The 25,819-nt window shown below is 39.0% G+C and overlaps 1 protein-coding gene across 2 annotated transcripts; it reads right to left on the minus strand.

The window, feature by feature from the left end:
- Positions 1 to 1,019: 1,019 nt before the first annotated feature.
- Positions 1,020 to 25,593, minus strand: LOC104610478 (alpha/beta-Hydrolases superfamily protein). Of its 2 annotated transcripts, XM_010277107.3 has the most exons (12): positions 25,351 to 25,590; positions 23,014 to 23,098; positions 16,140 to 16,191; positions 16,027 to 16,047; positions 15,879 to 15,932; positions 15,247 to 15,297; positions 14,250 to 14,312; positions 2,941 to 3,006; positions 2,747 to 2,785; positions 2,113 to 2,235; positions 1,892 to 1,984; positions 1,020 to 1,487 (listed from the first exon to the last, which is right to left on the minus strand). In XM_010277107.3, exons 1-12 carry the CDS (start codon positions 25,430 to 25,432, stop codon positions 1,227 to 1,229), a joined length of 990 nt encoding a protein of 329 aa, XP_010275409.1. In that variant the 5' UTR covers positions 25,433 to 25,590; the 3' UTR covers positions 1,020 to 1,226. The 2 variants fall into 2 exon arrangements, with proteins under 2 accessions (XP_010275409.1, XP_010275410.1); XM_010277108.3 differs by lacking the exon at positions 1,892 to 1,984 and having other exon boundaries at positions 25,351 to 25,593.
- Positions 25,594 to 25,819: the final 226 nt, after the last annotated feature.

The raw sequence follows: 25,819 nt of genomic DNA on the forward strand, positions 1-25,819 counted from the left end.
CCTGGGAGGCATTTCAAACCAAACATATTAATGGATTAAACTTAGGAGGCATTTCAAAATTTATATTGGTTTTCTAGCTCATTCAATTCTTAGATCGATTTCGATTTTATCGTGTCATAAATATATCCGCTATTCATTTACTTGGAATGTGTCTTCACTTCCTCATGAAATTAGGCTCAGTTTGGAAGGAGTACAAATGCAAATTTGTAGATCACAAAATCTTATATTTTATATTATTTTATATGTATTTGCACTGTACATATATGTATTTGTATTCCTTCACAATTGAGCCTTATGAGTAGAATGGTGCATCATGGTTCAAAAAATTTAAATCATTTATTTCTGAGCTACCAAGCTTCAAATACTAATAACAGATTTTCTATGCCGTTTGATGTCAAAAATGCATTTACTTGACAAGATTTGTTACACAGTAAATACGCCCAAAGAACAGATTAACAGAAAGAGAAGAAAGGTAAGGGGTGGATTCGAGCTGAGCCGAGCCAAATAGTACTAAGCTCGAGCTCGGCTCGAGACTGTTCTACAAGGCTCAAGCTCGAGCTCAAGCTCGGTTCGAACCAGAACCTTGAGCTCGAGTAAAAAATTCATAAGCTCGAGCTTGATTTTGAGAAAAAATATTTTATAAAAATAAAAAATTATATATAAAAATATTTTTATTTGATATTTAAAAAATTAAGCATTATAATATTTTTATTATATATATATATATTCGAGCTGACTCGCGAGCTGAGCTCTAATAGACTTGAGCTCGGCTCGTTTAATAATCGAGCCAGTGAATTGGACTCGAACTCGGTTGAAACCGAGCCGAGCTTGAACAGCTTGTAAAAAGGTCGACTCGTTCAGACATGTGTTGTTCAACTGATTGATCTATTGATCACGTGTTTGGCTTGCTTTTACAATGCATTTCTCAATGATAAATTAATCCATCCTTGTTCAATTCAAACATCAGCTAAAGCTCTTGTATTACTTTTTTTTGGGGGGGAGGTGTGGAGAAGGTAGCATGATACAGATGCTAAATAATCATTATCAATAGCGTTGAACGTGCTCCAATTGATGCCAATGCACATTGTTTGACGAATTTGAAAGAGTAAACAAGGACTAAGTTAACATCACTGCACATGCACTGAGACCCATAAATTCCATACACACGCTCTCTCTCTCTCTCTCTAAAATTCAGAGGTAATATACGGTCCAACATTGCAACCGGATTAGGTCTGCAGCAATGGCCTGTTTTGAATGGGTCCAACTAATTCTTTGATGCAACTCCAGATGGATGAAGGCCTTCTAAAAGATGACGATCCCCTGATTCCTATATTTGTTGATGTTTGATTTTCCAAGTATGGCACGATATACTTTTTCATACCAGCCTTGGATATTGCTAGATGATTTCCTGGCACGCTAATATATTTGACTCTTCCAGCATCATCTAAGGTTTTCAAGCCAATCCAGTCTTCAGTATAAAGTTTCGTCTACACAATCAAAATATGGTGTAAAATTACATAATGCAGTAGAAATGATAAGTGAATAGTAAAAAAATAATAAAGCTTAGGATGACTAAATGTTTTCTACACACGACATATGGTGTGACATAATTCTATTGAAACAAAAAATGAAAGGAAAAAAAAAAAGCAATTAAGCATGGGATAATCTGGTGTTGCGTGGCTTCTAATTTAGCAACACTGGAAAGTTGGCAACATATCATTCATAAGATAGCATGTCATTAATGCAATATTAGGGCATTTCAGAGGTGTTTGAATTGCATTTTATGTACCAGGCATTTGGTGCTAGTCAGTAGAAGCTGTGACTGGTAATGTGAGTTGTCAATCTAAGATACCTTCCAGTTGGAAGTTTAGATCAAGGATGGATAGTTTACCTGTTGTGGAGGCAAAATTGGACTAAATGCTCCATCTGGATAGTACCCAAACCAGGAGGTCTCACGAGGTATCAAAACTGTGTCATGCTCAAACTGACAATAAAATATACAGAAAAGAAAAAAGATGGAAAGTTGAAAATATTTGAGTAATAATAAGTATCAAATTTGTCATTCCAAGTGGGCACACAGAGTGTATAACCAGCATATAGCTTTGAACTCACCATAATAAGTATCAAATTCTCTAAGCTGCTGAACCGCTCCTTGTAAGTGGAATTCCTCTCATTAGGGAGTTCATTGTTAAGCTTGGGAAGGAACTTACATCCTTCCAAATAGGCGGGAATATCCTATAAAATAAGTAATTATTATCACCCTTAGATCTTACAAGAATATTATTATTGTATTTGATAAGACGTTACTTTAAGGACATAATTAGGTTCTAACAGTGTGAGATTCTGATACAGCAGTAAAACTTTATTCATGTTATCATGGAGGTGGAAACTTTATCTTGATGTTGCAACTTGTAACAAGTATGAGACCATATGAAATCGGACATTTTGCAAACATTATATTTATGTGATAAACATGAAGTGCCATACATAAATACATTATGTATGAAAAACTATGGATATTACGGTCCTAATTAACTATGCTAACAAATAGGTACACCTATAAAAAATGAGGAAGAATCTAACATCTAATCCTCTTAATTTATAATCATAAACTTTTTTTTTTTGATGAGTTATTTATAATCATAAACTTTCCAGCAAATCTTATCTTCAACATGCCAAAATAAATTGATATATGGCAGATCAGCATGACGAAACATCTATTACTTTACTAGGGTGTTTTACTCACTGTTGGAATTTTAAGGTAACCACTGGGAGCCAAGTGAGCCTGTAAATCCATCAAATTAAAGTTACGATGGCGATCAGTTTTAAGCTTTATAATAGATAAAAAAAATTAGTAATTTAAATGACAGCAGTGTAAGAAGGAAATAACTTAAAAATAACAGTAGTCTATATTCGTAGCAAGGTTACAGAGATGTAAACCTGGACATAGTCGGAGTAAATCTCTGACTTGATTAGGCTGTCCACAAGAATGCATATGAAACTAGACTGCAAAAGTAAGGAGTTCCTTTAACAACCTTAGCCAGAATTGGAGGCTAGATCAAATGATGTTGTAAATAAAAACATATCTTTCCTTTTTTCATTTCTGTATTGAAAAGTTGATTTAGTTTGTGAAGGCCATAAATTACGAAGTACATATTTCTATCATTGAAATTCTTTTAGAAAGATACTGGAAATTATATAACAATACATGACCTGATGGAAACCCACAGAGAGTGTTCAAAGTACGTCTTGGTAGACTGTAAATATGGTTTGTAAAATAGCATGGTATACAGGTGAAACACAGTATGACACACCTAAGAATACCCGAAACTGAAACCAACCCAGAGAAATGAAACTAACTGATTCCTCTGTAATTCAGGGAGTGGTTAAGCTGTCAAGAAAAAAACTAGAAAGGTACTGTGTTTTTCTGATGGATAGACAGATACTATGATTAGGATTTCCTTTTTGTCCATGATTGGCAATGATAAGAATTTATTAAATGGGAAGTGTCAAAAAGGATATGATAGTAATAGAAGAAGGTCTTATGAAACTAATATATATATATATATATATTCCAAGTGAATTAGCTGATCTCCAAGGAGTTCACTTTGGCAACCAAGTATCTAACCTCCTTGAAGGCCATGGACGCCACCACCATCCCTCATCCATCCAATCCCCACCTAAGATTCCCCTCAAATTCCACCCACTCATAACAAGAGTACATCAGAGGCACTCTCTGAAGTGATGACATAACCTAAATCAAATTTTTCCTTGGACATAAGGTTGAAAATTCAGATCTCACATCCATGAAAGTTTGTATGAATATTCTGTTTTAAGATTACAATTTGGCACTTTAAAGTCTACAATTCGCCATCCACAGAATCATAATTTCCAACTCCATAGTATTTGGGAAGGGTTGGGAGGCCTGTGAATATTTGACAAGGGTAGATATTTCTGGAATAGGTATTATGGATATGGAAAGAGAGTATTATTAATCAGAACAGAAGCTACCTTATAATACTAACCACTTTCTGATATTAATAGAGCTAGAAGTATCAAAACTAAATCCTATTGTTTGAAAAATCCTCATTTGTGTCTAGTACATGGCAACATGGTTGAAAATGTTGACATGTTTCCTAATATTTGCACAACATATTTCCATTTTCATGGGTACCAACATGAAATATTACTAGAATTGACATATTCTCTAGTAAAAACTACCAGCACCATGTGGGGTACATGAGATGGTATTATAACATGATGGTTGGCAATGGTATTGCAGATCAGTGGAGCAGTAATACTACTACCCAGCAATAGAGATAATGACCACTTTGAGCCAGCTCAAAATTCTTTTTGATGTATGTTAGATCCTAGTTTTGATTATGTAATAAATTGGTTGGTTGATGTATTAGATTTTTTTGGTAGTAAATAAAACAGAAAATGTATTGAGATAAAAGAAGATTAGAAGAAAGGTGATAAGATATTACCCAAACAAAAGAGAAAAAAGAAAACCCCAATATAACCTCCCTTCTCTAGAGCTAATGACCCTTAATTTCAAAAAGTCACAACAAAGAAAAACACTGAAAGCTAAAACCACAACAAACCTGAGGCACCCTCCAGATCAAACAATAAATTACCCACTTAACCACTGACAACCATCAACACCTAACACCTACTACCATCCTTCAACGAATGACCTCTACACTTTCCCTAAACATTACAAGGCAAGATTACCAATTACTTAGCATCTCTAGAGGTTTGACTATGATCCTCTTTACTTCTCTTAATATCTTTCTTTGTTTTTTTTCACCTTCTTGATGGTCCCCACCCCAAATATGGAGCAGATTAAAGGTCTGGATCAAGGGGTTAAATTGAACAGGTTCACAAGGTGCTTCATTCTCCCCTCCCCCCTGAGTTCAAAGGAGAAATGACAGATTCAAGGGAATCTAATATGCTACCTGGAGCAGCCAGTCCTTGCACATCCTTAACTGAAACAACTTTGCTAGGGCTTCAAGAGAGGAACTTGTTCCATTCTACCAGTGTCTTGCACCTGTCAAGAGTCTGAGATCGTACTAATCTCCTTCGGGATCATAAGATTAACTTTCTCTACTGCTGGAATTCTGTTAACATCCGAGCCAGTACTTAGAGCTGTGGTCGAGTGCACCTCAGCCTGATCCTCATCCACACCAGGGAACAAGAGCTCTGTATTGAAACTCTCTGCTTGCTGCAGGTCTTCAACTTCCCACAAATCGAAGCTACCCAAGCTCCTCAAATCCTTTGAATTTGAATCAGAGCTAGAAGCCTCTGAACCCCAATCCTCGCTTCTCGGTTATGCACAAACTCAAAAGGGCTATTGCTGCTATGATCCTGTTTCAGGGAGGAGATTTGTCTCAATGGATGTCACTTTCTTTGAGGAGGCACCCTATTATCCTAGGGTTTCTCCTCAGGGAGAGAGTAGTGAGAATTTGGGTCTTTTTCCTCAGGGGGAGCGCAGTGAGAGTGGGGTTAACTCATTTGAGGTTGTTCCTTTACCCATTCCATTGAGTGATGAGGGCTGTAATGGTGAGGGTTGTCAGAGGGATCACGAGTTGAAAGTCTATCACAGGCGATGCAGGTAGGTTGATCCCGGTCATCAGCAGTCCAGGCCAGCCCCAGTTCCTTCTGTAGATCCAGATCTAGGTACTACAGTCCCAAGGCCCACTGAGATGCCTTCCACTGTTGTTACCTCCCCTTCTTCTGATGACCTTGACCTACCTATTGCGGTCCATAAAGGGAAACAGCGTTGCACCACATCCACGACTCACTGTATTTCCCAGTTTCTATCCTATGATCGCCTGTCTCCCTCTTATAGGTCCTTTCTCACTTCCATTGTTGATATTCCTATCCCCAGAATAGTGCAGAAGCCTTATCAGTTCCATAGTGGAAAGATGCAATGAAAGTTGAAATTGATGCCCTTTTGAAAAATAATACTTGGGAGCTAGTTGACCTACCCAAAGGAAAGAAACCAGTTGGATGTAGATGGGTATTTACTGTGAAACATAATGTTGATGGCTCTATTGAAAGGTACAAAGCCCAGTTGGTTGCAAAAGGGTTCACTCAGACTTATGGTATAGACTACTTGGAGACTTTTGCCCCAGTAGCCAAGATGACCACTATTCGAGTTCTATTAGCCCTTGCAGCAAGTTACTCTTGGCCCTTGTTCCAGATGGACGTTAAAAATGCTTTTCTGAATGGAGACTTACAGGAAGAGGTCTACATGCAGTTGCCCCCTGGATTCTATGATACAGAGACAGGTAAGAAGGTTTGCCGACTGAATAAGGCATTGTATGGATTAAAGCAGTCCCCTAGAGCTTGGTTTGATAGATTCAGACTAGCCATTGGAAAATTCGGTTATGTATAGGCCCAGTCAGATCATACACTGTTCATTAAAAGAGTGGACTCTTCTTTGACCTTGCTTGCTGTATATGTGGATGATATTGTAGTGACAGGGAATAATAGTAGTGAGATTGAGTCCCTCAAACAGCTCCTTCATCAAGAGTTTGAAGTGAAAGATCTTGGTGCACTGCGATATTTTTTGGGTATTGAGGTTGCTAGATCTAAACAGGGGATCTTTATCTCTCAGAGGAAATATGTTCTAGATCTGTTGGCGGAAATTAGAAAGTTAGGTGTCAAGCCTGCCGATACACCCATTGAACAGAATCACAAGATCAGTGCAGAGGGTGGGGAGCCTCTTGAAGACAAAGTTATGTTCCAACGGTTGGTTGGGAAAGCTCCTATATCTCTGCCTCACACGGCCAGCTATCAGTTATGCAGTCAGTGTTGTCAGCCAGTACATGCATTCTCCTAGAACCACTCATCTTCTTGCAGCAGAGAGAATATTAGCATACTTGAAGAGATGCCCAGGTAGAGGTATACTGTTCAAGAACAATAATCACATGAAGGTGGAGGTCTATATAGATGCTGATTGGGCTGGGAGTGCTGATGACAGGAGGTTTACCTCTGGATATTGTGCCCTTGTAGGAGGTAACCTTGTCTCTTGGAGGAGTAAGAAACAAAGTGTTGTTTCCCGCTCTAGTGCCGAAGCTGAATATAGGTCAATGGCTAACGGAGTGGCCGAAATCACTACTTGAAGAGTTGGGCATTGATTATGAGAAGCCCTTGATGCTGTATTGTGATAATCAGACGGCTATTAATATAGCTCACAATCCGGTGCAGCATGACAGAACTAAGCATATCGAAGTTGATCGACATTTTGTCAGAGAAAGGGTCTCATCATAGGAAGTGTGTCTCCCGTATATCACCTCCAACATGCAGCTCGTAGATCTTCTCACCAAGGCTGTTCCAAGGAAGAAGTTAGAGGCAGACCTATTCAAGTTGGGAATGACAAATATCTATTCCCAACTTGAGGGGGAGTGTGGAGAACACTGATGTGGGCCCCACGGCTGTGGTCCCCACTGTGTTCGTATTGCAGCATGTGTAACCTTTGTTAGTTATGTCAATGTTAGTTGGTAGTTATCTTGCCAACTTGTTATTTCAATCTATTATTTGTTTTATTTGCGATGTAAGCATTAAGGGCAATTCTGTCCTTTCCTACATTTAGTGAACATAACCTATAAATATTAAGAGAGTGGCGGCGGCAGATTCATTCGATCTGTCCCTCTTTTCAAAACCCTTGTGTACTTCTGCTTCTTCTCCTTTCTTCTCCCTCTTCCTTCTACTTTTCTCAATCCGAAATCTGTTGGAATTCAAGACTGACTGTAGTCTTGATCGATTACTGTTTTCAAGGCGCCAAGGCGAGGCTAGGCAACAGGGGGGCGCCTTGTTTCCTTGTCGCCTAGTCACCTAGGCGATGGATTTTTTTTTTAAGTAAAAAACATATATCCTAGGGCAGTTCCCTAGGCTCCATAGCCACATTTCCTTAATAATTATCCATAATTTTCATAAGTATAAACTTTATGTTTGTTTTTTGCCACTACTACAAACTCCTGACAGGGTTCCTCTTTACTGCTATCACTGTTCTGGTTGACTACTTCTATCTTTTTTGGCAGCATCTACCTGTTCTGTGTTTGATCTCTTTACCCAGTCCAACAGGAGTGCTGATACTCCTTTCCAACCACAACCCTTTCTTCCTTCTTTTCTTCCATTGCCAAAGAACTCATAAAGAGCCATGAACTATCCTTTTACATTTCTATTGCAATCTGCTACATACCTCCTATCTTCTTCCACCTTCAAATCCCAGCAGACTGAATCTGGCAGGATAAAGCTCCTGTCACAAAGTTTTCAAACCATTCAATACTCTCTTTACCTATCAGCAGCACCATGGCCATCTTCTTCTCTCTAATCTTCAAGCTTGGCCTTCCTCTGATTCTCATTTTCTCAAAGAGAAGATCTTTAGCCTTGATCTTCAGCGCCCTCCTCCATCTTGCCAGATCCACAAAGTCCTCCATCTTCAGCAGCCTCTCACTTGTCTGGATGCTTGTTTCATTTCAGCTGAGGTATATACATACTCATATTTCCTTTTCACCATGTCATTGCTTGCTGGAGATATTAGAGGGTCCCAAAACATCTGGCGCTACAAAACTCCCATTGGATAACATCATCTCTTTCCAAAGCAAGGCCATTATTATAATTTTGGAGTGCAACCCCTTCCTATTTGTTACAGACTGTATAATTAAAATAGGAAGATGTTACTGACTGCATAATTAAAATAGGAAGTAAATACTAGGGAGATATGATGTTACAGACTGTATAACTAAAATAGGAAGTAAATACTAGGGAGATATGATTTACCTTGATTGTAGGACTGATTTGTAGGAATTTGATTAGTCTTCTTTCCTAATATATTCTTTCCTAACATAGAATTTGTAACTTGTATATATACATACGAGATTGATGAATAATAAAACAAATTCTTCTTCTTCCTCTGTTTACTCTTATTTTACATGGTATCAGAGCATCTAGTCTCTGCCAGCCCTTTTGTTTTTGCTTTTTTTTTTTTTTTTTTTTTTTAAGTAAACAGTAGGTAGAGGAAAATTTTTGGGTGTTTCGGGTCACCTCCTTGGAGCAGTCAGAGCATCTAGTCTCTGCAAAGTCCGGCAGTCAGCAGCCCTGTGCGTGTGTCTCATGCACCGCCTGAAGATTCTGCCACAGTCACACGCGCCGGCATGTGAAGGCGCATCTGTCGCCGGAAAATTTTTTTCGGTCGTCTTTTGGCTCGCCTCGTCCTGTATAGCACATATTTGTGCTTTGTTACGTGCATATCCATTCCGGTGTTTTCAACAGGTGTGCTCTGTTGATTTTCGGTGTTCAAAATATTCTGTTTATTTGAATTTTGAGATTATGGCAGACAAGAAATCAGTAGTTATGTCGGATGTTATTCCAGTGATGTCAAAAATAACTGCGCATAAGCTTAATGGCTCTAATTATCTGGATTGGAGTAAAACTGTTCAACTATATTTGCTGAGTATTGCTATGGATAACCATTTGACTGATGACCCTCCTAATGATGACTTGAAAAAGTCTTGGTTGAGGGAGGATGCCCGTTTGTTCTTGCAGATACGCAACTCCATTGAAAGTGAGGTGGTTGGTTTAGTCACTCACTGTGGATTTGTTAAGGAATTAATGAACTATCTAGAGTTCTTATACTCCGGAAAGGGGAATATTTCCCGCATTTATGATGTGTGCAAAGCTTTTTACAGGGCGGACAAAGGCGATAGATCTCTCACAAGCTATTTCATGGATTTCAAGAAAACATATGAAGAACTTAATATGTTGCTTCCGTTTAGTACTGATGTGACTGTTCAACAAGCTCAGCGAGAAAAGATGGCTGTTATGAGTTTTTTAGCTGGCCTACCTTCTAAATTTGAGACTGCTAAATCTCAGATTCTTTCCAGTTCAGAGATCTCTTCTCTACAAGATGCTTTCAGTAGGGTCCTTCGTACAGAATGTTCTCCACCTGTTCAGCCTAGTAGTGCCCTTGTCAGCCACAATAATACATCTGAATCAGGGAGACAACAATACAGGAGTGGTAGTGGTAGGTCAAGTAACTATGACAGGAATACTAATACTCGTGGACAGGAGTTAGGAGAGATAGTGTGTCATTACTGTCATAAGCCAGGACATATGAAGCGGGATTGCAGGAAGTTGTAGAATAAGAAAACTCAGTCAGCCCATATTGCATCCACCACGGATACTTCTAAGAAGTCTGTTATGATATCTGCAGATGAATACACCAAATTTGCTCAGTACCAAGAATCATTGAAACCCCAATCTACTCCTGTTACTGCCATCGTCGAGTCAGGTAAACCCAATACATGTCTTGTTTCCTCCTCTTCAAAATGGGTCATTGATTCTGGAGCTACAGATCATATGACAGGTAATTCAAGTCTGTTTTCTACCTTTCAGTCACATAAATCTACCTCTCCTGTTACTTTAGCAGATGGGTCAACATCTTGTGTTATTGGGTCTGACACAATTAGTCCAACACCATCACTTCCTTTGTCATATGTTCTTAGTTTACCTCAGTTATCATTTAATTTAATTTCTGTTAGCAAACTCACTCGTACCCTTAATTGTTGTGTCTCATTTTTTCCTGATTATTGTTTGTTTCAGGATCTTACGACGAAGAAGATTATTGGTAAGGGACATGAGTCTGAAGGTCTCTACATCCTTGATACACAAGTTCCAAAATCCATAGCCTGTTCTGGAGTTGTAACCCCTTTTGAAGCACATTGTCGGTTTGGCCACCCCTCTCTCCATGTGTTAAAGCAAATTTGTCCTCAATTTCAGAATTTGTCGTCATTAAATTGTGAGTCTTATCAGTTTGCTAAACACCGTCGTCTTAGTTCGAGTCCTAGAGTCAATAAACGAGCTAGTGCTCCTTTTGAATTAGTCCATTCAGATGTTTGGGGTTCGTGTCCAGTTGAGTCCAAAACTGGGTTTAAGTATTTTGTTATTTTTGTTGATGATTACTCTCGTATGACATGGTTATATTTAATGAAAAATCGTTCTGAGGTGTTTTCTCATTTTTCTGCTTTATGTGCTGAAGTTAAAACTCAATTTAATGTTTCTGTACAAATATTGAGAAGTGATAATGCTAATGAGTACTTGTCAGAATCCTTTCAAACTTACATGCTTCAGCATGACATTCTTCACCAAACTTCTTGTGTAGATACACCATCTCAAAATGGGGTTGCTGAACGGAAAAATAGACACCTTCTTGAAACTGCAAGAGCTTTGTTATTTCAAATGAAGGTTCCTAAACCTTTTTGGGCTGATGCAGTTTCCATAGCATGTTTTTTGATTAACCGTATGTCTTCATCTGTTCTTCAGGGTAAGACTCCTTATCATGTTCTGTTTCCAAATAAAACACTGTTTCCTATTGAGCCTAGGGTATTTGGGTGTACATGCTTTGTTCGGGATGTTCGTCCTCAGGTTACCAAACTAGATCCAAAATCTTTGAAGTGTGTTTTTCTTGGGTATTCTCGTGTTCAAAAAGGGTATAGATGTTATTGTCCTACTCTTCACAGATATCTTGTGTCAGGTGATGTTAATTTCCTAGAAGATACACCTTTCTTTCCATCTACTCCTCATTCAAGTCAGGAGGAGGATGATGATTTGTTAATCTATACTGTCACATCATCTGGTTCACATCCTATTGAATCTGCTCTTGCCAGGCCTAAGCCACCTACAGTACAGGTTTATTCTCGGCGACCAACCCCTCCGGATCCATGTCTTGCACCAGCTCCTTCGTCGGCAGATCCAGTCTCAACTGATCCTGTTCCTTCGTCATCAGAACCAGTCTCTAATGATGATCTTCCTATTGCTCTTCGTAAAGGTAAGCGTAAGTGTACTTATCCAGTATCTTCATTTGTGTCTTATAATCATTTGTTGTCCTCTTCTTGTTCTTTTATTGCATCTCTTGATTCTATCTCTGTTCCTAAGACTGTTAAAGAAGCCCTTTCTCACCCTGGATGGCATAATGCTATGATTGAGGAGATGAATGCTTTAGAGGACAATGGTACTTGGACCTTGGTAAATTTACCTGCAAATAAGAAGGCTATTGGGTGTAAATGGGTGTTTACAATTAAAGTCAATCCTAATGGGTCCATTGCCCGATTGAAAGCCCGTCTTGTTGCTAAAGGATATGCTCAGACTTATGGAGTGGATTATTCTGATACATTTTCTCCTGTTGCTAAACTTACTTTTGTCATGTTGTTTATTTCTATGGCAGCTACTTATAATTGGCCCCTTCATCAGTTAGACATCAAGAATGCTTTTCTTCATGGGGATCTTCAAGAAGAAGTTTATATGGAGCAACCGCCTGGCTTTGTTGCTCAAGGGGAGTATGGGAAAGTTTGCTATCTTCATAAGTCTCTGTACGGGTTGAAGCAGAGTCCTCGTGCCTGGTTTGGAAAGTTTAGTCAGGTAGTCGAGAATTTTGGTATGAAGAAAAGTAAGTCTGATCATTCTGTTTTCTTCAAGCACTCTCCTGCCGGCATCATTTTGTTAGTTGTGTATGTGGATGATATTGTCATTACAGGGAGTGATACTACAGGAATTTCATCCCTTAAATCCTTTCTCCACACTCAGTTTCATACCAAAGATTTGGGAATGTTGAAATACTTCTTGGGTGTTGAGGTAACAAGAAGCAAGAAGGGAATATTCTTATCTCAAGGAAATATGTACTTGACTTGTTGTCTGAGACGGGAAAGTTGGGAGCTAAACCATGTAGCACTCCAATGGTTCCTAACTTGTAGTTCACAAAAGATGGTGAATTATTTGAAGATCCTGAGAGATATAGAAGATTGGTTGGAAAGTTGAATTATCTTACTGTAACTCGTCCAGATATTGCGTATTCAATTAGTGTGGTGAGTCAGTACATGTCCTCTCCAACAGTTAATCACTGGACATCTGTAGAACAAATTTTGTGCTACTTAAAAGGAGCACCTAGGCGAGGAATTTTGTATGGCAATCATGGTCATACTAGAATTGAATGTTTTTCAGATGCTGACTGGGCAGGATCCAAGGAAGATCGAAGGTCTACTTCAGGCTATTGTGTATTAGTTGGAGGGAATCTAGTTTCATGGAAAAGCAAGAAGCAGAATGTTGTCTCACGTTCAAGTGTAGAATCGGAATATAGAGCTATGGCCAAGTTTGTGTGAAATAATGTGGATATATCAGCTTCTGACTGAAGTAGGTCTTGTACCAGCCAAGTTGTGGTGTGATAACCAAGCTGCTCTTCACATTGCATCTAATCCTGTTTTTCATGAACGAACTAAGCATATCGAGATTGATTGCCATTTCTTTCGTGAAAAGATTTAGCAATGTTTGATTTCCACAGGTTATGTGAAAACAAGAGAACTGGGAGATATCTTCACGAAGGCTCTTAATGGGGTTAGGGTTGATTATCTTTGTAACAAGCTGGGCATGATTAATATCTATGCTCCAGCTTGAGGGGGAGTGTTACAGACTGTATAATTAAAATAGGAAGATGTTACAGACTGTATAATTAAAATAGGAAGTAAATACTAGGGAGATATGATGTTACAGACTGTATAACTAAAATAGGAAGTAAATACTAGGGAGATATGATTTACCTTGATTGTAGGACTGATTTGTAGGAATTTGATTAGTCTTATTTCCTAATATATTCTTTCCTAACATAGAATTTGTAACTTGTATATATACATACGAGATTGATGAATAATAAAACAAATTCTTCTTCTTCCTCTGTTTACTCTTATTTTACACTATTCAAGAACTTCAAATCCTCTTTCGGACTCAACTTATGAACTTGGATGTATTAGAATCATTTTCATATTCTAATAGATCAGGGTGGATATTGCTGGAATGGTAGTAGCATTATTATTCAAAAAGGAAGCTGCCTATTATAGACTATTTTAGTAGGTGAGCTAGCTTCTTCCTCCTTTGAATCTAAAAGCATACAAATTACAAACAATATGAAGTAAAAAATGCGGCCCAGTCATGAGACAGTTAAATGTTATCCTGTTTAGTAACAGACTTTTTAACTCTTTGGAGACCCCCCTATATTTTGAGTAAGACATAATTATTACTTTGTAGGTTGTCAATTTCATTATTTCTCTATCCAATGCCATAATAAAATACAGATTAAATTAAAACCTTAGATTCTTCTTCTACAGTTAGTCCAATTTTCTGCAGCCTAAATAAGTTATTAAAGCGCATTGGATAAATGATGAAAACAATTAAAACCCTGTAGAAGAACTTACACCACAAAGTGGAACAGAAGCAGTGCCAGCATGAGGACCTCCCAGTGAGACAAAATTTTTAACCTGTTCCAAAGATAGGAAGCAGAAAATTCTCATTATATTCCTTTTCTGGATAAAATAAAACCATTATGTTCCTTTTCAAGATGGAATAAAAATGAGAAAAAATTAACAGAAGATTAGTAATAACAGAACTAACACACGGAAAAGAATGCAACAGTTATATGTAAGCAAGGACTAAAGCAGTAGTGTATTGGAAATTCAATTTCAAGCAATGTCTTCTGAAAACACCAATTTTGCTAATATTGTCTGACTGATACTTACTGGCAGTGACCTGGTTAGTGATTGGAAACTTTCTTAGTTCTTTCATTAAAGAGATCAGAATTGAAAATATTCATGATCACTGTTTCACAGGTGCCCGGGTCAACCAGATCAAGGATTAGTTGCACCTATAAGACTGGCATACCTACAACACCTAAGATAGAAAATTGTCCTATTTTAACACATAAACATTCTATGTTTCAATGTGTTGAAATAAAATGGTTTTTTTAATCAGAGGATAAATATTCAAATTAATAAACTGATATTTTACCTCTATTAGACAAAAAATTCTCATTGCTGAATATTTTGTTGAGCCATATCCTCAGAAAAGAAAGAAGAAAAGAAAATTATCTATTTTATAGATTTGACCAAAAAGTTGGGTATACAAAATTCCAATGAAGATAACCATGATGGTCTTATACATTTTTATAGATTTTGGTAGTCCATTATTTCATGTTTAATCCTTTTCAAATATACTAAGATGAACTTTAATCTTATGTGCCACTAATCCATCCACATTGGTGCAGATTGGAAAGATTCCATCAAGATGGCCTTTTCTTCAGTCAATTGTTTATGCAAAAAAAAAGCCAATTTCAAGATACAAACAGGAAGAATGGCCCAGAAAATTTTTGAATAATTGCATAATGAACAGGTAAGTACAAATTAGAAAAATGCTTACAGGAGGTCCTCCATCACAAAACTCAATAACCCCTCGAGCTATCATGTTACCCTGGGGAAATGAACAAATGTTTAGAATGTTAGCAATGGTATCTTTGATATGCCTTAATATTTGAACTAGAAAGCAAGTCTGAAGCTAGGCAGGTAAAAACAAACTGGACAGAAAAAAAAATGGAAAAACTGAAATTACAACCAATGCCATCCTCCATGAGATTGAACCCAAGATGTATTGTAAAACAAGATTGGATATAATTGTTTGAAAATCCATCATCATACTTGCATGTAACTGAAGTTATGAGGATGCAGAACCACTGAAATGTTCAGTATGAAAATTGCATTTTATAGTCACTCTCAGGTCGAGCTAAGTTACCAATCTTCTTTCAAATAATGAGTTCATTTCCTTTCATAGTGTATGATATATGGATATAATGAAATGATATATTGAAGCTAAAAAGTGGCTCAAACATGGAAAGTAAAAGGAGAAACTACACCAAAGGGCATTGGATCTCTGATTCACAATGACATATGAAACATTCTAAAAGTTAAAAGAAAATTATAACATCCTTTTTTTCTCGGTAAAAAAAAATTATAACATTATAACATTAAGTCTAAAATAGAAAAATTCTGTAGCACCTGGGAAAGTCCAACTATGTTGTAGCCCCCACTTAGTTCTTTCATTTTCTTCACCTGTCAATCAATTAGTGAACTTGTTAACAAAACACGTTAAGCCTCAAATTCTAGAACCAGAAAACTGAACACATTACCCAAATGGCAGTATGACCTTATCACAGACGATCCCTGTCTGCAAACAAGTAAAAAGTTTTAAATTACAAACAAATGTTAAGGAGCACATATGATAAGCTGGGAATCTTGTTTTAAGCATGCATGTCTAACCTGTTCCTGAAGGGGCATAACCCAGGAATCCCATGCTCCATCTCCAATTTCTCTACAGAGAGGAAAGAAAAGTCAGACTACTATTTTTGCATACACAAATTAAATTATTTTAAAAAAATTTCCCACACAAAGACATGGGCAAAGAAGAGAAACAAATCAGGAAGCAGGATTCCCCATTCTTTCGTTTCAGAATATCAACAACCAAATTGGATTTCCACAATAAAAAAAGAATTGACTTAGTAAATTCTCCCCTTTATTTTTATCAGTCCTATAATGATGATGGGTTTCCAGAGAAGGCATGGATTCCTCCTTGCCTCTGATTCAGATGCGAAGTTTCTGGGAGCCTCCGATACTGCTATGATCACACAGCAGCTGGAAATTGAACATACAGTCACATAATTCAGGTCTATAACAGCTTATTGATCGTCACTTTCTCTATGTTCATTATATGATGGATTGGCCCTATTTATTTTCTCTGCACCTAGATGATATATTTATGGAAATTTGATCTATGGCATATTAATCATGCTCCTCTCATTTCCCATATTCAATATGCAGATGATAAATTAATGTTTATCTCTCTACTTTTTGAGTCTAGTATCTTAGTCATTCTCTGGTTCTCTGAAAATCTCCAAAAGAATAACTATGATGAAGAAATAGCCATTTTGTGCTGGTATTTTGGTCTGCTAAGAGGTGTCCCTTGCTTTTATTTTACTTCTCTTTGGAGTGTTAAAAGCCCCTGATCCGCCATGCCCACAACTCGCAACCAGTCACAAGAAGACAGAATTGACCGGATGGAGGGTGAACTGAGAAGTATGAAGGACGCCCACTCTGTGGTGGTATCTCAGCTCGAGCGAATGTTATCCTGGCCCAGCAAGGAGGCAGACCAGGAGGGATCGAGCAGCAGTGCTCTTCAACCGAGCGACACCTTCAACCTCTGCAGTCCCAAACTGGTATTTCCCACGTATTCAGGTGACGATCCTTCTCCTTGGATCTATTGTGCAGAACGGTATTTTGATTTTCATGAAATTCTGGCCGGTCAGAGAGTGCAGATTGCCTCCATCCATCTTGATGGAGAGGCTAGTCTCTGGTACCAATGGTACCGCCGTTCACATCCACAGTTGTCTTGGTTAGACTTCGTGGAGGCCTTGCAAATACGGTTTGGTCCTTCCAGCTTCGAAAATTTTGATGAAGCTTTATCTAGAGTAAAACAAACTGGCTCCATTCGAGAATATCAGGTTGAATTTGATCGGCTAGCCACGAGAGTGCATGGATGGCCGGAACATGCTCTCACTGGCTGCTTTATTGGTGGCTTAAGGGAAGACATTAGACTAGAAGTGAAAGCCCTGCAACCCTCTATTGTGCTGGCTGCGGTGAGCCTAGCCCATCTGCATGAAGACAAATTGGCCTGAGCTCGAAGGAACCCATGGACGGGAATTCTCAGGTCGCTCCCAAACCCTTGACATCCAAAACCGAGCTAACCCCGGCTCAATCACACTCCCCGCCGGCCCCCATTGTGAGAAAACTCACCTGGGGGCCGAGATGCAGGCTCGTCGGGAAAAAGGCTTGTGCTATAACTGTGAGGAGAAATTTTCTCTGGGACATAAGTGCAAGGCCCAACAGATGTTCCTTCTCCAAATTATTGACAACCTGGATGAGAATGAAGATGTGGATACCGTACCCATGGTCCCTGATAAGGCGGAACATTCCGTCGAAGAAAACCCAGAGATCTCACTCCACACCCTAATTAGGCTCCACTCCACTGAGACTATGAGAGTGCATGGTGTTCTTAAGGGTAGAAAAGTGTGCATCTTAATTGATAGTGGGAGTTCCCTTAACTTTATCACTTTGGACCTAGCTTGACAAATGGGCCTAGAGGTGCAGGCGGTTACTCCCTTTGCTATTAAGGCAGCTAATGGATAGTAGATACTTTGTGATGGGCTGTGCAAGGCCGTGGGCCTTAGAATTCAGGGCCATGTGTTCAGCGTGGACCTGTATCCCTTGGATTTTAGTGGGGCTAACTTAGTCTTGGGGATCCAATGGCTTAAAACTCTTCGGGCCAACAGTATGTGATTGGACCCTCCTGACTATGGATTTCTGGATGAATGAGAAGCCATGTCATTTAAAGGGGATTGGACCAACCGAACCAGCAGCCAGTTCGGCCCGGCATGTTGTCAATTATAGCCTTCACTCCAATGTAACGACCTTGGTCTATCTGGGTTCATTGGGTGTAGGGCCCAATGTTTATTGTGACAACAGAACCCACAAGGTGACAGAAGACCCCATTTTACAACAACTCTTAGCAGCATATCAAGATGTCTTTGGAGAACCAAATGGCCTACCACCAGTATGTACTCAGGATCACCACATTCCTATTCAGCCGGGGGCCCAACCCACCAATGTCAGGCCTTACAGATACCCACATGTTCAGCAGGCTGAAATTGACAAAATAGTCGCAGAATGTTGTCCAAGCAACTGATACAACCGAGCCACAGTCCCTATTCTTCTCCAGTCTTCGTCAAGAAGAAGGATGGAACGTGGCGTTTCTATGTTGATTATCGGGCCCTCAATAGCATCACTGTGAAGGACAGATTTCCAATTCCGTTAATAGATGAGCTATTTGATGAGTTGAAGCATGTTGTTTATTTTTCTAAACTGGATTTATGATCTGGCTACCATCAGATCCGGGTCCATCCAGAAGACATCCACAAAACGGCCTTCAGGACCCATGAAGGCCACTATGAATTTCTGGTCATGCCTTTTGGATTGAATAATGCGCTCTCCACTTTCCAGAGCCTCATGAATGATATCTTCTGGCCCTACCCCAGGCACTTTATCTTGGTGTTCTTTGATGATATCTTGGTCTATAGTAGTGATTGGGCTTCTCATTTAGAACATTTGGAGTCAACCCTTGGGATTCTCCGGCGACATCAATTATTCACCAAGCCTTCTAAGTGCACTTTCGGCCAAACACAGATTCAGTATTTGGGGCACTTAATTTCCCGTGGGACTGTAATGACTGACCTAAGAAAATTGTGGCAATGACTCAGTGGGCTCGACCCAAGACCATCAAGAGTTTGCGGGGTTTTCTGGGTCTCACCGGTTACTACAGAAGGTTCATAAAAGGTTATGCCTCCCTAGCCACCCCTCTTACAGCTCTGTTGAAGAAGGACGCCTTTACTTGGTCAGAACAAGTGGAGGTGGAATTTGAATCCCTCAAGAAGGCGGTGACGACACCACCTACCCTGGCCTTACCTGACTTTTCCAAGCCCTTTATGGTGGAGTGTGATGCGTCGGGTAGAGGAATTGGTGCAGTCCTGATGCAAGAGGGACACCCTATTGCTTATTTCAGTAAGTTCCTATCAGCCCAGGCCCAATTAAAGTCTACTTATGACAAAGAGTTGATAGCCTTGGTGTTCTCGGTGCACAAATGGAGAGCTTATTTGTTGGGGTGAAAATTCACAATCAGGACTGATCAGAGGAGTCTCAAACATTTGATGGAACAAAGGATTCTTAATCTTGAACAACAGAAGTGGGCCAGCAAGTTAATGGGCTTTGATTTTACCATTGAATACAAACTTGGCCCATCCAATACAACTGCTGATGCTCTATCCAGAAGAGAAGAAATGAACTCTTTGACAGTTTACAGACCTCTCCACTCCTTGCTTGATCGCATCAAGGAAGAAGCTCAACAAGATGATGAATTAAAACTGATTCGGGAACAGTTGGGATCAGGGGCAAGCAGAGTGGCAGGGTACTCCCTAGTGGGTTTAGACTTGTTCTACAAAGGGCGACTAGTGATAGCACCCAAATCGGCTTTTCACACAAATCTCTTGAAGTTGTTCCATGAGACAGTAGAGGGAGGTAATTCTGGGATGATCAGAACTTATAATCACATTGCAACACACTTCTATTGGCGGGGAATGAAGAAGGCGGTGCAGGATTTTGTTGCGAGTTGCTTTGTATGCCAGACCCAGAAATACCAGGCCCAAACCCCAGCTGGGTTGCTACAGCCCTTACCCATTCCAAATCAGGTGTGGGATGAGGTAACTATGGATTTTATTACAGGGTTGCCTAAGTCTGGAGGGAAATCTGTTATACTGGTTGTTGTGGATAGATTGAGCAAGTATGCGCACTTTTCTGTGCTTTCCCACCCCTACACGGCATCTCAAGTAGATCAGGTCTACATTCGAGAAGTGGCTAAGCTCCATGGTACTCCAACAACTATCATCACAGATCGGGACCTAACCTTTGTGAGTCGATTCTGGGAAGAATACTTTCGGGCACAGGGTGCTCACACTTACCATTCCACCAGCTACCACCCCAGACTGACAGGCAATCGGAAGTGGTTAACCTTTGTCTAGAGACCTACCTCAGGTGTTTCGCGGGAGAAAAGCCTACCCAGTGGCTAAAATGGCTTCCGTGGGCTGAATTCTGGTATAATACCACTTAACATGTTTCTACTAGGACCACCGCATTCAAGATCTTGTATGGAAGGGACCCACCCTCCGTGTTACCCTATGAGAAGGGCACATCATCAGTTGCAGAGGTTGAACAACAACTCGAAGCCAGGGATGAAGCACTTCAATCACTCAAGAACCACTTACTCAAAGCCCAGAATTACATGAAGATGTAGTATGAAAAGAAACATCGTGATGTGGAGTACCAGGTGGGGGAAACTACAAGCTTACAGGCATTCATCTCTGGCAAAACGAGCATGGCAGAAGTTCTCACCTCATTTCTTTGGTCCTTTCCGCATCTCAGGGAGAGTGGGAGCAGTGGCTTACAAATTAGAGTTGCCGAGTACTGCCCGGCTCCACCTAGTATTTCATGTCTCGCTCCTCAAGCCATGTCAAACAGATGCAGCCTTGGTGAAGCCACTATTACCTGAGTTTACTAGTGAAGGGCAGCTGATTGTTGAGCCCAATGTCATCTCAGATATCCGCTGGATAAAGATTGGTCGCAAAGTGGTGAAGCAAGCCCTTGTTCAATGGACAAACCTGCCCACAGAAGATGCCACTTGGGAAGACTTCAATAAGTTGCAAGAGCAGTTTCCCCATCTTGACCTTGAGGCCAAGGTCATTCTTAAGGGTGGGGGAGATGATAGAACCCAGGTAGGTAATCCACCATCGGGTCACCAGGCCCAGGCCCATGCAGCAGCAGGAGTGGCACATGCAAAGCATTGCAAGCCTCCCCTGCGATTTGTTTACAGCCACAGGCCACGTCTTAACCACCCACATGCATAAGCGCGTGGTCATGATGAGCTGATTAGGAGGAAATCCTATATAAGGCCTACGGGTAGAACTGAATGAGGAGAAAAAGCATAACCAACTTAGTTTCTCTCTTCTTCTTCGTCTTCTCTCTTTCTCTCTCTCTCTTCCTCCCTCTCTCTCTCTCGTAACTCTGTTTCTGGAGGAAGGAGCTCCCTCGAAGAAGCTTCGTTACTTAGAGTCTATCACAGTTCTTGAGCAAGGTTAAGACCAGGTGGCTGAAAAAATGGACAGAAAATTAGCTGGCTGAAAGAGGTGTTTCTTATCCTTTATTGGTCAGATTAAATTAATAAGAAACAAAGACTTTTATCCCCCCCCCCAAGGTGCCCTGGTTGAGAGGCTTGAGAAGAAGGATCTCTCGTAGATTGGTAAAAGGGAGGTAAAGAAGTCTTCTCTTGTCTAACAGAATGGGTATGTCCTAAAGTATTTGGTAGCTTGGTCTAGAAAGATAGGATTCGTGAATAAACATCAATTTACAAATGGCTTAACAGTTAGGAATTCACTATAGAGGATATGCAATGTTATGGAAAAGGGTGGTGGTGGCTAAATATGGAAAAGCTCCTTTTAGTTAGTCCACCTGCTTAGTTTCACTTAATAGTGTTAATTTCTTGAAATGGATTATGAAGTGTACCACAGGCATGTTCCTCCTACAGAATTCAAAACCAAAGATGGTTCCAAAATCAGGTTTCAGTACAATAATTGAAGTAACTTTTGGGAAGCTATGCATCCTTTTCTGAAGGATTCATTGGATTTACACTCAGGTTGGCAGGACTGTAAATTGTATATGGTAAATCTTTGATTTTGTAATCCTATTTCTTGCAGACAGCTCCCAAGATAAAGGATTTAATGTGGCTCATCTTTCTTGATAAAATTCTTACAATGGATCAATTGAATCTTCTAGGGCCTCCAAATCCCAGACATACATAATGAGCTCTACTTGCTCTATTAAGGCCCTTAACTTTTATTTTTCTAAGAATATCAGTTGTGATCACAGGCATCAATCTTTGTGAACACAGTTGTGTCACTATTATGCTCAATTGACTAGCATGCATCAGTTTCAGCTTAAAACTGGCTACAACAGTACCAGCTAAATTGATTATCCTAAACTCCTTGCTGATGTGTTCAGGTCATTACAATTAAATGCCCTATTTGTGATGCTCTATTTTTTTCTCTTTTTCTTGATAGCCAACATTCAATCAGAGAAACAAAACCCTTTTTTTGTATTTAGGATTTTCACCATATACCATAAGTTATAACCATAAGCTTAACACCGTGAATCAGCTATAAACTGTTTGGACCTACAAGAAAATGATAGAAAATCTAACATATTACTTCAATGATCCACATTTTTAGTAATGCTTACTTGGTTTGAGTATCTGAAAGTCTTCACATGAGAAACATAATACAGAAAGCAATAGAAGCACAGCTACAAGAACCAATGGAAAATCTTTTTTGGGTAGAGTACCAACAGAAATGAAGTTTACTTAAAGATGTTTAGATCAGAAATACATTCAGAAATTATTAGCAAGAAACCATTCTTATAAACAGGACAAAGTAAAAAGCCATCTTAGACAAAATAAAACATAAAAACTATAAATTCATACATGCAATATCCTTTAGAACCGGACCAGTTACTCAGAATCTCGGTGAACTCTGAGATTCCTCGATTAGAGCATTTATCTCCAATGCCTGCCATTAAATGCACATTTGAATAGAAGAATGATGTTACAAGAGATTTTGCATGAAATTGTCATTTATGTTTGCAGTATGATATCAATGAAGGTTCTACATGAAACTATCGTTTTTTTCTCTGATTGGTTACATGAAACTATCATTTATATACACATTTTTTTTGATAAGTTATCATTTATATAAACATTATCTGCAAGGTTGTCAAAATGCAGGAAGTTAGATAGATAGTACATAAGATAGTCAAGAAAAAGAGCTGACAGGTGAGCAAACCAATGGTAATACATCAAGAGATGATAGAAGGAGATGGCTCCGTAAATCTTTTTCAGAACTACAAACTTTTTTCCTCATGAAACCTATTGAACCAGTTCTATAAATATGAACATGAAGGAGATCTATTGAATAGTAACACTCTTAATAATATAGAGTTAATACAACTATACAAGTTCAATGATGAATTTTAGACAAGCATACAAATCAAAATGACAACCGATATCTTTGTTACTCTTTTTATAAAGTATGCATCATAGTGTTGTGTTCTTATTGCCAACTTCTTTTAGTAGATAAGGTTCAAGTAAAATTCTTTTTCTCTCATTCTTTATTTCTCCCTGTTTCTTGTTTTAAATGTTAAACCTTTATATTTTCTGCTCCCTCCTATTTTCATATTCTAAACTGGAAACAAACTCTCCATGTTCTCTGTGCCTTTTCTTTTTCAATATATTTTTCATTAAAGCTACTATATAAAAGATATCCTTGCTACACATAACTGAAATGGATTCAACTTAACTCAACAAAGATTTACCCCAACTATGTAGGGTTGGCCAATGAATCTTATCTTGCTATTCCACTCTATCAAAGGCCATATGATTGCTAAACTATGGGCTCTAGAATCATTTCTTACTACCTCAATCAATGTCCTTTTTGGTCTGCCTCTAACTCTTCTAGACTCTTCAATTTGTATTAGATATTTACTTCTTAGAAGTGCAATAGGTGGTATTCTATTTACATGCCTAAACCAGCTTAGTCTACTTTCTCATTAGTACACTCATTTCTAAATCTACCCTTTCTAGTTTTGCCACATTTTTCATCTCAATATGTGCATCCTTCCTACCTAATTTTCAGACATATTGCTTCTTGACCATCCACCATTGTACTTTATCGTACAAATTTCCTTTTAACTTGATTGGTATTCGATGCACCTCTCTAGTCTCCATTTCATCCACCCTGCTCTAATTCTATTAGTGACATCGTCTTTAATCTCTTCCTAACAATGGATTATCTAACCAAGTCAACTGAAGTAGTCACTTTAAGGTATGTTTTGGTATCTAATACTTCAATGATATCAACTCCTCCTATTGTTAAATTTGCATTTTATATATTCTGTCTTAGTCTTGCTTATCTCAGAACCTCTTGATACTAGAGCATCTCTTACTAGTTCTGATTTTTATTAATGCAAGTTCAGATTCATCAATCAATACAATATGTTAAGAAAAGGCCTACACAGAGGAATGCTTTCTTGCACATGCTTAGTCAGTTCAAGCACCATCAGTGCAGATAAATACAGATGGCATGGACTAAGGGCTGACCAATCTTACTGTTAAACATGAACTAACTAGGCAGTAAGGGGCTTACCTTATATTACTGCCATATTTGAATGCTATATTTTAACAGTCGTCAAATTGATGGATAGTAATTATCTGTCAACAGTATTTCAAGTATAATGAAGCCTTCATTGCCAAGTCTCACCCAAATTCCCATATAGCTAGGCTACCTATTTCCTTGGTCATCACCGTAAAATTGCAGATGGAAGGCATGTGGTGCATGGGGAATAGCATTCTTTTAGTGCAGAGCAACATCCCTCACCCCATGATACGACTGACACATGATAGTAGCATAACCTTCTAGGCCTCTTTAATTTGGAACTTATACCACTATTAAGTTGTAGAAACAGATTGATCTATATATACACACACCCGTAGAGATTCAGTTCCTGCAATTTCCAACGCATTTTCTATTTTTTTTTATTCTATCGAGTTTAAAACCTGTACCAGACGGATAATAGACCATTACCCAACCAACAACTGAACTGTTCAGAGTATGTAAATCCACAATTCCCAAGACCCGGCCAGTATCGACAAGTATATATGCTTAAGAATAAGATTTCATCTGTCAAACTAGAAAGTTCAAAATTCATACTCAAACGTCGACAGAGCAAGAAATTAGGCTTTAGGAGAAAGAGCGAATATTCTCACCGTGTAATACAATGAAGGGTAAAGAATATGAAATCGGGATGAGGAGGAAGGCGACGATGATCTGTAGTTGCAGCCTTGCCATCGACGTTGAAGGAGTTAGGGTTTAGTTCGTGGGATTCACTATTTGGAAGGCATCAAAGTATAGGGTAGCTTCCAAGGAATCTCTAGGGTGTTGTTCGAAAATTCCACCAGAAGAAACGGACACAGACAGTCACAGTGTAGCGTGGGTGGGCACGAGTGATTCTAATCAATTTGACGCAACCAATTAGAATTAGGAAACGCGGTTGACTGTTGGATACGGACTTACGGTTGGTCGGTACCCGCCTTTTCTAATCCAATCCTGGCCAATAATAACCCTTGAACCATCTTAATATTACGAAATTAGCCTCTGCCATAATCCAAACTCCAAGGAATATTCGTAACTTCAGCGTTGACTTGTGACGTGGCTTTTGTCATATTCTTAACCAAT

Source organism: Nelumbo nucifera, chromosome 1, assembly GCF_055504915.1.
Source record: "Nelumbo nucifera cultivar China Antique chromosome 1, China Antique-T2T, whole genome shotgun sequence".
Lineage (NCBI taxonomy): Eukaryota > Viridiplantae > Streptophyta > Magnoliopsida > Proteales > Nelumbonaceae > Nelumbo > Nelumbo nucifera.

Excerpts from the sequence above, each read along its gene's own strand:
- LOC104610478 (XM_010277107.3), bottom strand. The coding sequence starts at position 25,432 with ATGGCAAGGCTGCAACTACAGATCATCGTCGCCTTCCTCCTCATCCCG. Across the intron at positions 16,192-23,013 it reads GGTTCTAAAGGATATTGCAT|AGAAATTGGAGATGGAGCAT; the intron begins GTATGAATTTAT and ends TCCTCTCTGTAG. Across the intron at positions 1,985-2,112 it reads AGAATTTGATACTTATTATG|TTTGAGCATGACACAGTTTT; the intron begins GTGAGTTCAAAG and ends TTTTATTGTCAG.